At 46.8% G+C, this 15518-nt stretch overlaps 1 protein-coding gene across 1 annotated transcript in view; it reads right to left on the bottom strand.

The window, feature by feature from the left end:
* Nucleotides 1–15518, bottom strand: part of HCN4 (hyperpolarization activated cyclic nucleotide gated potassium channel 4) — a 211832-nt gene that overhangs the window by 65959 nt on the left and 130355 nt on the right. Inside the window, exon 4 of the mRNA XM_034784649.1 lies at nucleotides 3281–3499. Within this exon, the coding sequence (XP_034640540.1) occupies nucleotides 3281–3499 (219 nt within the window). The remainder of the gene's footprint in view (nucleotides 1–3280; nucleotides 3500–15518) is intronic.

Below are 15518 nucleotides of genomic sequence, written 5' to 3'. Positions count from 1 at the left end.
ACATAGCCCTGGTTAAGAACCACTGGACCAGACCATCGAGTCTGGCCTCCTGGAGATCACAGGCCACCAGCACCACCCAGCACCTGCACACTAACCCAACAACGAAGCTGAGACAAAAGTATCACAGCCCTCAGGAGACTGGATTGGTACGAACCACAGGTGGCAAACAGGAAAGACTAAGGTACCTAAGGGCCAAAGGCTTCTGCAATGGCAGGGAAAGGATCCCTGAGGTGCTGAATGCCCTCAATTCCCACTGAAGAGCCTGGCAGTTGAGGGCATGGAGCACCCCCCAGGATTGAGCCCAGCTCACATGCCAAATGACCCAGCATCTCTCTGTTGTGGGACCTTTCCCTATGCATAGCAGTTACCTGGAGGTATCTGGGCAGGATCACCAGCAGGCCAGGGGTACCTTCAGGGAACTGCTGTACCAATGCCCTGCCAGGCTCAATGCAAGGGAAGAAGGAAAGATGCTCAAGACCAAGGACGCACTTGCAGTTACACACAGGGCTTGGTCGCCCATGATGTGGGTTCAATTCCAGGCCCAAGTCACTGAATCTCACTGTGTCTCAGCTCCCCCACCCCATGGAGCACTGTGAGGATCTGTTTGTTCTCATACAGGTGGTGCTCAGATTCAGCGAGGGATGGGCACAAGGGGCGATCAATAGCTAGAACTGGAGCAGGCTGTCCAACCGTTCAATGGCTCGGATCACAAACTGAAGAATGTAGGGCCACCTCATGCACTCCTTCCTCAGACAAGTCTCCCACTGACGACTGCAGAGTCCGGCCCTGAGTTCTGGCCCTCCGAAGCCCTGTTTGTGCAACTGGCCTTTCTAATGCAAGAGCAAACTGGCTTGGCTAAAATATAAGCCAGCCTAAAACTTTACTGCAAGCTTGAATCTGAACCTTTTCCTGAGGGAAAGTTTTGTTTAAAACCAAGAATACAATAAAAGATTTCCTCAGACCAACACAACGCGCAGGGCCACAACCATCATACCCATGAAACAGCCCAACCAGCCAAACAGTAGGGACCACTGCACAAGAACGTCGATTCCAATGAGGCACAGCCCAAAGCACTGTGGGGCCCTGGTCCGCAACTAGGGCTGCTAGGCACTGCGGGAATACAAACAACTACAACAACTCAGGATAAATCCCAGACTGATGGCTGCTTCTCCAAATCAACCCTCTGAAGCTCTCTGCTTCTAACATGCTCCAGCAAAAATGCTGTCCCAGGAGGACTGAGCTAAATTGAGCTGGGGAGCTGAAAATTATGAAGCAGACTCATTTTTAATTATGGCTATTCAAGTTCCGGGAATGCAGAAAGTAAATATATATTTGTTTTTAGGCCATCTTTTGCCCCATTTGCAACAGGAAATTGAATGTACTCGATTCCCTCTGGCTGTACTCCTGAGAGAAACCCAGGGGAAATGAATACGCTGTAACCAGCACACACAAAATATATTTTTTGCTATATCCTCACTGCTCATTGACTCTGCCATAAAGATTTCGCTGGGGATGTTCAGATACATGCAGGATTAACCCCTCATTCACAACATCCTGAAATTCTATTCCTGCTTTAAATGCTACACCCCTCCAACCACCCTCCACTCCAATCCCCATGGCTAAACTGTGTCCTCATTTCCTGTTTGGTGCTTGAGAGCTCTGGACTATGCACATTGATCGGAATCAAACACAAATGGGCCACATTCCATCCTGGACTTCAAATCTGGCTGGACCAAACCCTACTGCCCAGACCCACAGATGCAAACTGAGCTGTTGCTACCAAGTCCAGGCAGCTGAATTTGCAAATCAGTCTTTAGCTTACACGCTGCCATTTCAAACACATTTGTATAAACACGCTACACACACTTGAACAATTTGCACTGTGACTGCTGCGGGCTCCTTCATTTTTGCATTCCTCACTCTCTCTTTTCCCCCTTCCAAACCACCCACAATATAGTGGCAAAATTATCTACGTTGCCTGCTGCTCTGATCATACCCAGTTTCCCTTCAAGTTTCTTTCCTAGCTCCCTCTCAACTTCTCAATCAAATTCAGGCTCAAGATCTCCCCACAAATGAGGTTCTGCCTACTTCTTTTTTTCTTCCCTTTTGCTCCCTGCCTTGCCCCTGCTCTCTGTGCAAGCTACACAGCCAGCCACTTCTGTTTCTTCCTCCTCACACTTCCAGTTTTGATCTCCTATGGCTGGAACCTTCTTCTGGACCAGACCCACAATTCTACCCCTCCATCTCCTTCCAGTGTCTCCTTAAAACTCACTTCTATGAAGCATAAAAACATGTTGCTTTACCCATTTAAATAATAATCACCCCCCACATTTGTAGATGGGGAAACCGAGCCATAGAGATGGAAAATCATTTGCCTAATGTCACCCTGCAAATCAGTACCAGAGTCTGGATTAAAACTCAGGTCTCCTGACTCCTAGCACCCTGACCATTAGACCATCTGTCTCCCACTCTGGAGGTACCTTGGCTCACCTGACCATCTACCTCCTTGTCCAGAGGTGATTGAACTCTATTGACCAGTGGTAAGTGCCTGTCTCCATGTATGGAGGTAACCAAACTCCCTTGTTGTTAAGTAGATTCCTCACTTCTGGGCACCTATACTCTAGGTCCACAGCTACAAGCACTTTTTCTTCTTCATTACCATGCAGGGCCTGGCTGCTTCAAATTAAGTTAGAACTCCTGCCCTTTTGTATCAGCTGGGACAAAATAACTCCATCACAGAACTGTGCCACGAGACTTATTGTCTTGACTTTGCATCAGCTAACACACAAGGGTGCAATGTAATAGCATGACACTGTAAAGTCATCACATTTGGCCACCGTATCGCCCTGTGGTGAATCTGGCAGCTACACAGCCTACTCATTGTCTGTTTGGCTTGTGCGTGCTTTGAGCTACGCGCAGCAATATAGTAGCACAGGGTTGCTCACAAGCGCTGGAGTGGTTGGAATTTATACTTTTAAAGAAAGGCCTGGCTAAAAAACAGCCGTGCTCGCTGGAAGATTGACGTGGGCTTTGAAACCAAACCTGAAAGAGACAAAGTGGGTGAAAATTTTAGCTGCCACTGAAGTTGATAGCGTCCCTTTAGAAAGAGAGTGGAGTCATGGGTTGGCCAGCCTCCCCGCAGTCAGCCTCCTGAGGCTGTTATGCTGATTTCTTCCCAGGGGCCAGTGGGGTTTTCTTTAAGTGAATGAAAAGACACCAACCATCCATAAATTGGTGACACCTCAGCTCTAATCTAATTGTGGCAAAGCAGGGTCCTTACCTTCTCCTGGTACTGCCGCCGTGAGGAGTCCAGAGACTGGATGAGGGCTGTGGCATGGCCGATGAACATGGCATAGCAGGTGGCACCAACGATCATGCTCAGCATAGTGAGCCACACATCTGACATGCCAACGGGAGCCTGCTGCCCATAGCCAATGCAGAGCATGTGACTCATCGCCTTGAACAGTGCATAGGAATACTGCTTCCCCCAGGAGTCATTCTAAAGAGACAGACACAGACAGACAGACAGACAAGGCTTTAGCAGCTTTACAGGACACAAGGAGGAAGCCAGGGAGACATTCCCTGGGACAGACTTTTAACACAGATGCCTAAGGTTAGGCTGCTAAGTCCATATTTAAGGTACCTAAACAGGTGACTTAATTCCCCAAAGGCCACATACCAAGCAGTCCCATCAACTCCCCTGAGAACAGCTGGGTACTCAGTATATTTGAAGAAATTAGATCTTTCATTTAGGTGCCTAACTCTGGGCACAGAAGCCTAAATTTAGGCACCAACATTTGAAAATCATGGCTAGGATTTACACAAATTGCATATACTGGCTCCAGCCAAACCTTCTGCAAAGGGAACCCGGAGAGACTAACACGCTGCTAGCCCAGGATGAACTTAGGCAGCCCCATCAATCACAGCACACAAAGGCTACAGGGTGATTCCCAGGGTGATTCGTGTGCTGGAGGAGGAACTGCAGCAAATCACTGCTCTGCCTAAAATCTGGTTAAGCTGGGGAACAGTTGCTCCAAGCTGCTATTTGGAATCCTTTGATGGGTTGTGTTCTAACATCACTTGTATGTCTCTGATTTACTCTCCAGCTCAGGAGTGCCAGACCTCAACTGAACAGGCATGAAGGGGTGAAGGGAAGTTAGTATTTATAATGTCCAGGCAGCCCTTTCCCCAAGAGCAGCGCAGGGACTTGTTTTCAGTGTAAAATAGTACTTCTCCCTGCGAGCAGCACAAGCCGCGGGTGACCATATTGCAGGGATGCACTAAGCTGTCACAGCAAAAGGCAAATAGATTAATTGCTTTCTTGGGACAGTCTGCGCAGTCCTGGCTTTGCGCTGAAATGAACAGCAGGAGCACACCAACTGCTACAGAACTAGATAGGGCTGAATGCAGGCAAGTTCAAGGTTTTCTGAGCTACTCAGACTAGACTGAGTTCACACACCAAACACAGGTTTATTAACTATAGAAGGGGTGCAATGATGGCTCTACGGTCCTTCCCACAAAATCCTACTTGGTCATTACACTGTCATCGCACACTGCTGCAACAACATATATAAACAATACTTTCACTGTGGTTACATGAGTGACAGTAAAGAACCCACCAATTCACCATTCTTCTGTTCCTAGGAAGACGCTAACGTCACTGATTGACTTGTGCCAATAACATTGGACAGACCAGCTTGGGGAAGATCTTTGTGGGGTAGGGTTGGTTGGTGGGTGAGTGTAGTATAACCAAGGAATAGTTCTACTAACCACCCAGAGAGACCCTGTCTACACTAGGGACATTTCCCAGGAGTTTCCCACCATTGGCTCAGCTCCATCATGTAGCAGCATTGGGAAGCCTCATGCTAATGGGCCCCCAGAAGTTTTTGGACACTGCCCACCACGGAGAGATATAACCACAATGGCAGTGAACAGGCTGGTGACCCATCTACAACAGGATTCCCAAATTTGGATTTATTGGGATTGGTGTTTCTGCGTTTTTCTATCACAAATTCGCTTAATATTAGGAATAATGCTGGAAAGTTGAATCCTCATGTCAGGCGCAGCATCAAGCCTATTCCTATATTGGGTTTTTGTTGCAGTATAATACGAAAATCCTGTCTCACACAAATAAGTTGTAGCAAAAGGAAGGAGCACTCGAACTGCATGTTTAGCCACATTAGGGTACTCTTCGATTAGGCTGCTCCAAAAATTATTCAGCAGAAGTTCCTTAAACTTTTGATTCAAATCAGAGTCAGAAATTAAGTCAATTAGGCTTTCATAATCATGCGCAGTAAAGCCGACTGGTTTGGCTGTAATTACAAATGGATTTCGAACCCAAGCATTATCATCAGTAGTTGGAGGAAAATATTCTAATAAAGAGGCCTGCAAGTCACGTAAGTGCTGTAAAATGGTGCTGGAAACTTCTTCATGGACTGTAGAATTTATTTCAGTCAGAAATTCATGTACTGTAGGGAAGCAGTCAAAGTTATTCTGTTCTACAGAAGATGCCCAGAATTCCAGTTTCTTTCTTAACGATGAAATTTTATCCATTCTAGTAAAAATGGTCACATTCTTTCCTTGCAGCAAAAGATTAATTTAATTTAATTTTGCAAAAATATCTGCAAGATACGCAAGTCTCATTAGCCATGAGGAATTTGTCATACAGTCATTAAATTTTCATCCTGAATTATCTGAAGTGAAGAATACCAGTAGCTCACTATTTGGCTCAGAAAGCCTCACAAGCACTTTTCCTCTGGATAGCCACCTCACTTCCATATGTAAAAGAAACATTTTGTGCTGACTACCCATTTCCTTGCACAAAATTTTAAATAACCTGGATTGAAGTGGTTGAGATTTGACAAAATTGATAATTTGTACTGCTTCATTGAGCACAATTTTCAGATATGCTGGTATTTTTTTAACTGCAAGTGCTTGTCTGTGTAGAACACAATGGCTCTTAGTGCTTTCTGGTGCCACACTTATGATTCGCGTTACAGCTACCTTCATCTTCCCAATCATTGCCCGAGCACCGTCAGTATATACATCAATACATTTTCCCCAACTAATTTCATGCTTTCTGATAAAATTGTTGATGCAGTTGAATATTTCTTCTCCAGTCGTGTTGCTTTGCAGAGATTCACATAAGAGCAGGTCCTCTTCAATAATATTATTAAATCTATATTGGACAAATACTAGTAGCACAGCAAGTCCTGAAACGTCAGTGGACTCAACTAGCTGCAATGAATACTCATGGCAAATTTTCAGTCAGCAAACTAGCTCTTCTTCTATGTCATCGGCAAGATCTTTAATATGGCGTGCAACAGTATTATTCGACAACTATACAGCATCAATTTTTTTTACCAGACTGCTCACTCAACATGCACGTTACAATATCTTTTGCGCAAGGCTTGATAAGCATTTCTACAATAGTGTGAGCTTCTCCGGCAAGCGCTATACGGTAACTTACCCAATGAGATGTCTCTGTTGCACTTTCGTTGTCTGTTTTAGCAATTTTAATCATTGAAAGTTTACAATTTCCAAGTAAGTCATGCTGCCTCTTGAAAAAACGTATACCTTTGTCTTTGTATTCAGCATGCTTGGTTTCCAAATGCCTACGAAGTTTAGCAGGAGCCAATGAACTAGTATTTTGTTGCACACGACGCACTGCGCATCAGGAGCATCTTTATTTCCAACACACGTAAAACCGAAAGACAAATAACTTTCATCATACTTTCATTTCGGTCTTTAACACCTGCTTCTTCTTGTTTTTTGATATACTTCAGTGGAAATTATTTCACCTTGGATAACTCACTAGTACTAACAGATTTTTTGGCAACAAAAGACTGCGATTGTTCATCCTCACTTTGAAGTGTCACAATATTTTGTTTGTTTATTTCGGCCACAGTTGGAGTACCAGAAGAACTTGCTTTTCGTTTCAAAGTTCCTTCTTTTAGCCACAAATCCATGGTGATTAGGTTTAGTAAAAATATTTAGAAATACTGATTTTTGTCAAATTTTGTTTGTCACGAATATTTATATTGTTTTGAGCGAAGCTAGTTTAGTTGTGCTTATTGCACAGACGGTAAAGACCCACAGGTTTGAACGTGTTGAGTGAATATGTTATATTCAACATGGCGTAAAGAGAATGGTGTGTGCATACCACTGCAGTTCGCGCACACTGGAGCAGACGGGGTACGACGTCACTAACTGAAACGTGCCCGAAAGGGGTAGACATCAATATGCTTGTGTGCTGCGTTCAATTTACACCATGATATTCAATACAAGATCTATCAATAACTGGAAAAAGAGTTTTATATTTAATTATAGTCATTCAAAAAGTGTTGTAAACTATGCTTCAAATATGCCAAATTGAAAATTAAAAAAAATTTAAAGACCCTTTTTAAAATTATGATTCTTTCACAGAACACCTATTCACATCGTGCAGCACACCAGTGTTTCGCAGAACACAGTTTGGGAAACGCTGCTCCAGATCATTTATGAATAAGTTGAATAGGACTGGTCCTAGGACTGACCCTTGGGGAACAACACTAGTTACCCCTCTCCATTTTGAAAATTTACCATTTATTCCTACCTCTTTGTTCCCTGTCTTTTAACCAGTTCTCAATCCACGAAAGGATCTTCCCTCTTATCCCATGACAACTTAATTTATGAAAGTGCATTTTGTGAGGGACCTTGTCAAAGGCTTTCTGGAAATCTAAGTACACTATGTCCACTGGATCCCCCTTGTCCATAAGTTTGTTGACTCTTCAAAGAACTCTAATAGATTAGTAAGACGTGATTTCCCTTTACAGAAACCATGTTGACTTTTACCCAACAATTTATGTTCTTCTATGTGTCTGACAATTTTATTCTTTACTATTGTGTCAACTAATTTTCCTGGTACTGACATTAGACTTAACAGTTTGTAATTGCTGGGATCACTGCTAGAGCCCTTTTTAAATATTGGTGTTACATTAGCTATCTTCCAGTCATTGGGTACAGAAGCTGATTTAAAGGACAGGTTACAAACCATAGTTAATAGTTCAGCAATTTCACATTTGAGTTCTTTCAAAATTCTTGGGTGAATGCCATCTGGCTTGTTACTGTTAAGTTTATCAATTAATTCCAAAACCTCCTCTAGTGACACTTCAATCTGTGACAATTCCTCAGATTTGTCACCTACAAAGGACGGCTCAGGTTTGGGAACCTCTCTAACATCCTCAGGTGTGAAGATTGAAGCAAAGAATTCATTTAATTTCTCCACAATGACTTTATCGTTTTAAGTGCTCCTTTTGTATCTTAATCGTCCAGGGGTCCCACTGGTTGTTTATCCAGCTTCCTGCTTCTGATGTACTTAAAAAACATTTTGTTATTACCTTTTGAGTTTTTGGCTAGCTGTTCTTCAAACTCCTTTTTGGCTTTTCTTATTACATTTTTACACTTAATTTGGCAGTGTTTATGCTCCTTTCTATTCACCTCACTAGAATTTGACTTCCACTTTTTAAAAGGTGCCTTTTTATCTCTCACAGCTTCTTTTACATGGTTGTTAAGCCACAGAGGCTCTTTTTTAGTTCTTTTATGTGTTTTTTAATTGGGGGTATACATGTAAGTTGGGCCTCTATTATGGTGTCTTTGAAAAGTGTCCATGCAGCTTGCAGGGATTTCGCTCTAGTCACTACCTTTTAATTTCTGTTTAACTAACCTCCTCATTTTTGCATAGTTCCCCTTTCTGAAATTAAATGCCACAGTGTTCGACTGTTGAGATGTTCTTCCCACCACAGGAATGTTAAATGTTATTATATTATGTTCACTATTTCCAAGCCGTCCTGTTATAGTTACCTCTTGGACCAGATCCTGTGCTTCACTCAGGACTAAATCAAAAATTGCCTCTCCCCTTGTGGATTCCTGTACCAGCTGCTCCAAGAAGCAGTCAATTAAAGTATCGAGAAATTTTGTCTCTGCATTTCGCCCTGAGGTGACATGTACTGATTCAATATAGGGATAATTGAAATCCCCCACTGTTATTGAGTTCTTTTATTTTGATAGCCTCTCTAATCTCCCTTGGCATTTCATTGGGCATGTCTTCACTACCCGCGATCGGCGGGTAGCAATCTATCTATTGGAGATCAACTTATCGCGTCTAGTGAAGACGCGATAAAATCGATCCCCGATGGCTCTGCCGTCGACTCTGGAAATCCACCGTGGCAAGAGGCGGAAGCAGAGTCGACGGCGGCACGGGAGCGGTCGACTCGCCGCCATCCTCACAGCCAGGTAAGTCGACCTAAAATACGCAACTTCAGCTACGCTATTCACGTAGCTGAAGTTGTGTATCTTAGGTTGACCCCCCCCGTAGTGTAGACCTAGCCTTAGTCACTATCGCTGTCCTGGTCAGGTGGTCAATAATAGATCCCTACTGTTATATTCTTATTAGAGCATGGAATTACTATCCATAGAGATTCTATGGAACATGTGGATTAATTTAAGATTTTTACTTCATTTGATTCTACATTTTCTTTCACATATAGTGACACCCCCCCCTCCATCCCCCACACGACCTGTTCTATCCTTCCAATATATTTTGTACCCCGGAATGATTGTCCCCACTCCACCAGGTTTCTGTGATGCCTATTATATCAATAGCCTCCTTTAACACGAGGCACTCTAGTTCATCCATCTTATTATTTAGACTTCTAGCATTTGTGTACAAGCACTTTAAAATCTTGTCACTGTTTATTTGTCTGCCCTTTTCTGATGTGTCAGATTCTTTTTTATGTGAATGTTTCTCATCTGATCTGGCCCATACTTTCATAGAATATCATAGAATATCAGGATTGGAAGGGACCTCAGGAGGTCATCTAGTCCAACCCGCTGCTCAAAGCAGGCCCAATCCCCAGACAGATTTTTACCCCAGTTCCCTAAATGGCCCCCTCAAGGATTGAACTCACAACCCTGGGTTTAGCAGGCCAATGCTCAAACCACTGAGCTATCCCTCCCCTACTTTAGCCTCTTCCATCCTCTCCTCCTGACTAAAACCTAGAGAATCTCTATCAATAGACTCTTCTCTAAGAGAAATCTCTGTCTGATCCACGTGCTCCTCTGCAGTGATTGGCTTGCCCCCATCTCTTAGTTTAAAAATTGCTCTGCAACCTTTTTCATGTTAAGTGCCAGCAGTCTGGATCCACTTTGATTTAGGTAGAGCCCATCCTTCCTGTATAGGCTCCCGCTATCCCAAAAGTTTCCCCAGTTCCTAATAAATCTAAACCCCTCCTCTCTACACCATCGTCTCATCCATGCATTGAGACTCTGAAGCTCTGCCTGCCTACCTTGCCCTGCTCGTGGAACTGGAAGCATTTCTGAGAATGCTATCATGGAGGTCCTGGATTTCAGTCTCTTTCCTAGCAGCCTAAATTTGGCCTCCAGGATGTCTCTCCTACCCTTCCCTATGTCACTGGTACCTACATGTACCATGACCACTGGCTCCTCCCCGGACTACACATAAGTCTTTCTAGATGCCTCGAGAGATCTGCAACCATCTGCCTTCATGCTCATCTGTGGCTGCCACTGCAATGACAGAGGCAAGAGTCAGGCACTACACAGAGGGGAGACAATGTCCTGTTTCACCCCAGCTGGGCAGCGCTCAGGAAATGTCTCCATTGGCCTTGTCATTCTGGCTTCTCTACAGCATCTCTCAGCCTGAAGGATCCCACAGTGCTCTATCAGCGGTACATCTATGAGAATTACTTATTTCCATCACAGAAATGCAGCTGCTTTTGGGGTTGAATGCAACAGCTGTTAAACACTGCAGTGCAACTTGATGCTACAGTTTAAGACAGGAAGTGAAGGATGCTCCATCAAGCTGAAACTGAAGTGGGAATTTTGGAGGACAGATTTCTATTAGCCCTGTTGGAATTTGGCTAAAATACCCAGGCTAACACCCTTTCTCACCAGAAGATCTGCCAGTGGTGCTGGGCCCTTCTTGTGAGATGCTGAGCAAACTCAGTTCTCATCCAGCTCCGCAGGAGTTGACAGTAGAGGAGGAATTCAACACCACACAAAAACTGGGTCTCTAATGGCCACAGGTGAGATCTAGAGGAATGAGATACAGGATTGAGAGCTGAGAATTGGGAGCAGCTCTGCCAATGACTTGCTGTTTGGCCTTGGACAAACAACTTCACCTCTCCGGCAGCCCCTTAGGAAGTGGGGGATAATATTTACCCACCTGCCCTGGGACTTTAGAGGGCAAGGGAGTATTTTGTACAGTAGTTACCCAACGCAGACCAGAGCCCCCTAGCATCCTACTGATGCACAGGGTCAGAACTGACTCAGAGGGAAGAGTGCTACCAACTGTACCACCAACACCATTCCCTCCAGCATCTGGCTCCGCCCTGGGAAGCAGCCTGTTCCACACCAGACCCTGAGTAACTTTTCAGATCTTATGGTGGTTACAGCTCAAACTGCCAGGGCTGTAGGCGAGCAAGGAGCAGCTGGCACTGGGCAGGGCTGTGTGCCAGTGACAGCAAATGAGAACAACAGAAACTGGAGCTTCAGCTCAGTGCCTCAGGATATCAATCTACCCACTGAGCACTTCAGGCACCTACAAAACCTTTCTGGACACTTGTGGTTGCAATCTCTGGGATGCCCATTGGTTTATGGACCTCTTCACGCTGTTAATTTTGTCCTGGTCTAGGCCCAGGGTTTTTTACCAGCACAAATATGTCTATTGACCTGTGCCAGGCAGGGCGTCAGACTAGATGATAACAGTAGTCTCTTCTGCCTTAACATCTATGAATCTGTTACATTGGTGATATCTTTGTAACTGAACTAGTAATGCTGATACAAACCCCAGTGTGTACACAGCTATAAGGGGATAAAAGTGCCTTATACTGATGTAGCTTATTCTCCTTCCTGTAGGGTAGGGTTACCATACGTCTGGATTTTCCCAGACATGTCCGGCTTTTGGGGCCTCAAATCCCTGTCCGGGGGGAAATCCCAAAAAGCTGAACATGTCTGGGAAAATAGGGAGGGGCCGGCGCCGCTGGGTGCTGGGCTGGGGCTGGCGGTGCTGGGCCAGGGGTGCTCGGCCAGGGGCTGGCCCAGGGCCCGGGGGTGCAGGGCCAGGCCGGGCCCGGCGGTGCGGGGCCGGCGGTGCTGGGCCGGGGGCCGGGGCCGGGCCGGGGGTGCTGGCCCGGGGCCGGGGTCAGGGGCCGGCGGTGCTGGCCTGGGGGTGCTCGGCCGGGGGCTGGCCCGGGGCCGGCACCCCAGGGCCCGAGCCGAGCCAGGCTGGAGACGCTGGGGCCGGGGCCAGTCGCCAGAGGGAGCCGCTCGGTTGGGGGGGGCAGACTGGGCCGCGCTTCCTCCCCCCACCCGCCCCAGCTTACCTGCTGCCTGCTTCAGGCTTCCCGTGAATCAAGTGTTCGCGGGAAGCAGGGGAGGGGGCGGAGTTGGGGCGGGGACTTTGGGAAAGGGGTGGAGTTGGGGTGGAGGCGTGGGCGGGGCTGGGGGCAGGGCCGGGGCCCTGTGGAATGTCCTCTTTTTGGACACTCAAAATATGGTAACCCTACTGTAGGGTAATAGCTATAGCAGAATAACTGTGGCCACACGAGAGGGAGTGTTCCAGGGTAGTTAAAGTGGCAGAACTTGTGTGTGTTAAGCCCTTACACTGTGTTAAGGAAACAGCTCTATCCTCATTAAACAAATTTTCAACCAAGCAGAACCAAGTTACAGAACAGTGTGTGAACCCAGCTAAGCAGGGATCCATTTGAACATACGTCTGACACTGATCTAGTTTAGTGCATTCCCTGATTCAGGGAGCATTTGCATGGGTGAACTCGCAGGTTTTTTAAATGATCTGCCAAACCGGTTTGATTATAGCCCTAATATAGATAGCGCTGCACAGGTCTGGGCACCCTCAGTATCCCACACTCAGCCGCTCCTACTCAAAATGTTTTGTGGCAATTCTTGTAACTCCTCAAAGGAAGCATTGGGTCCATGGGTGGTATGTGAATGCCTCCTTTGAGGAGGCTAGACTCCCCCCCCCCGCCCCTTCTGCCCGAGGTCCCGCCCCACCTTGCCCGTCCCCTCCCTTCCACCCGCCAAAGCCCTGAGGCCCACCGCAGCCAGAGGAGCCCTGGCCAAATTGCCCCAACCCCTGGGCCATTGGCTGGCCCCCAAGTGCCGGCCTGACCAGTCCCAAGCCAACCCCTGACCCGAGTTGCCCTGGTTCCCCTTGGCCATAGCCAGCCGGCTGAGCCTCAGCTCTAGGCTACCAGCCCAAGCTAAGCTTCCACCGGCTTTGGGGGATATGGGGAGTCAGGGCGGGGCCTCGAGCACATTGGAGAAGGCTCCATGGTAACTGATGCAATAGCTTATGGGACATTCCTGGCAGGGCAGCCAGTTGTGAGCGATTGAGGCAATCTATTACAGCAGAAGTTAGGAATGAGACACCTGGACAGCCAGCCCACAGCTAGCAAAACAAACCCTTGGGGCTCACACAGGGATAGAGCTGAGTCATGCGGTCATCCCAAACTTGTCCCACTTCAACTTCACAGCACCAGGGGGCTGATTTCCCCTGCCCAGAGCATCACTCCCATACTTTCTTCAGCCTAGAGCTGAAGAAAGGCAACGTGATAGGAGCATCAGCAATCGTTGCCAGAGTCAAGGAGTTTTCACAAGGCTGTTTGTACCAAAGGTGATGTGTGTTTCACTTTTCACCTAACCCCCAATCCCACTTAGCTTTTCCTTCACCCTCCACAGCTCCTGCATCTTCTGAGCCTGCAAATAGTTCTTTCCTTCTGTCACACTGATCTCTTGAAAATATTAATAGCCTGTGATCATGGCCTGCCCTCACCTAATCTTTTTTAAGATGATAATTTTAGCTCCATTCCTCACTTCCTCTGATGCTCCAATCCTTTGCTCATCTTTGTAGTGGGTGAGACAAGTAGGAGGTAGTGTGTCCTAGTGGACAGAGCACTGGACAGGGACTCGGAAGACCGGGGTTACTTTCTTGGCTCTGCCACTGGCCTAATGGGTGACACTGGGTAAGTCACGTCACCTTTCTGTGCCACAGTTTCCCCATTTTTTTTAAAAAAAGGGTGAGGGGGATAAGAATATCAACATCCTTTGAGAGCAACTGTGGTGACCAAACTGCCACATGCCCCATAGGTACAAACTGGCATTGTTTGTACATCCTTAGCTGTACTGAACCCCAGGATAGCACTGTGAGCCCAGATTTATCCCCTGGGGGTCTCAGACTCCCCTAAGTCGGTCTAAGGTACTTATCTGGCCCCCATTGCCATAGTCTTTGAGCACCTCATAATTTTTAATGGATTTCTCCTCTCAGCACGCCAGGCTGGCAGGGCTGTCACCCCCATTGCACAGGTGGGGAACTGAGGCATAGAGAGACTAAGTGACTTGCCAAGGCCACATAGAGTCTGTGGCAAAGCAGGGACTTGAACCCCAATCTCCCAAATTCCAAGCTAGTGCCCTGACCCTGGGTCATCCAGCCTCTTCATCCCTCCCTATCCATACTGTTTATTGCCTTTTCCTAGATGTAGGGCTTGGCATGTGTCAGTCTGGACTGTCCCCTCCTCGCCTGCGGTGCCACTTGCTCCAACTCCTCCAGCTGACGTTTGGTTTTAGCTGAATTTGCACTGTAAATCTGGCACACCAGGCTGGCATGGGAGCCTGGCTGTTTAAGAACGCAGCGATGGGATACAAAGCTTTGGGAGTTTGGCTCAGGAGAGAACCGTCTGAAAGTCCTTCCAGGCTGCTCAGCATGTTTTCAGCTTCCACCCAGTTCCTAGTGGACAGGTATCCACCTCACAAAACCCACCACAGAACTGGCATTAATTGACTTGGGTCAGTACTGACCAGGCAGAGAGACTCAGCTCCCCCTTCAGCTGCTGCTCAGGCTAGTACCTCCCTGGGATGGTTGAGGCACATCAGCAGAAACGCAGAGGCAGCATGATCTAGTGGCCAGGGCACTGGATGCCTGGGTTCTATTTTTGGCTCTACCAATGTCCTGCTGTGTGACCGTAGGCACATCACTTCCCCTTGCTGCGCATTCTGGTCTGTCTAGACTGTAGGCTCTTCAGGCCAGGGGCCGTCTCTCACTCCATCTCTGTCCAACACCCAGCACAACAGGGCCTTGATCTCTAGTCACCACAATAGAAATAGAGAGGGGGCAGCCTGGGGGGAAGATCGTGCTGTACCTGTCCTGCAGATCAATGGAGCAGTCAGTCTGGCACCATTCACCAGCAGGGAGAAATAAACAAACCAACCTCCCCACAGGTGGTTCTCTGTGGCTTCTAACTCAGCCTGTGATGGGCCACCCATCCTGGCCCTTCACAGCTCTGCATAGGGCAGGCATGAGATGTTGGCTGAGCCTTTTTAATTTCAAGTTTCTTTCTGCTTCAGTGCCTGATTTTGAAGAAGAAATTGGCTGCAATAAGAGGCAATTTTTTAAGGTTTGTCAGTTTTGCTGCTTAATCATCTGGACGTTGTCCCTTTGAATAAGG

Source organism: Trachemys scripta, chromosome 10, assembly GCF_013100865.1.
Source record: "Trachemys scripta elegans isolate TJP31775 chromosome 10, CAS_Tse_1.0, whole genome shotgun sequence".
NCBI lineage: Eukaryota > Metazoa > Chordata > Testudines > Emydidae > Trachemys > Trachemys scripta.
Note: the sequence above shows the minus strand (reverse complement) of the source record. Positions and strands in the feature narration are given on the sequence as shown.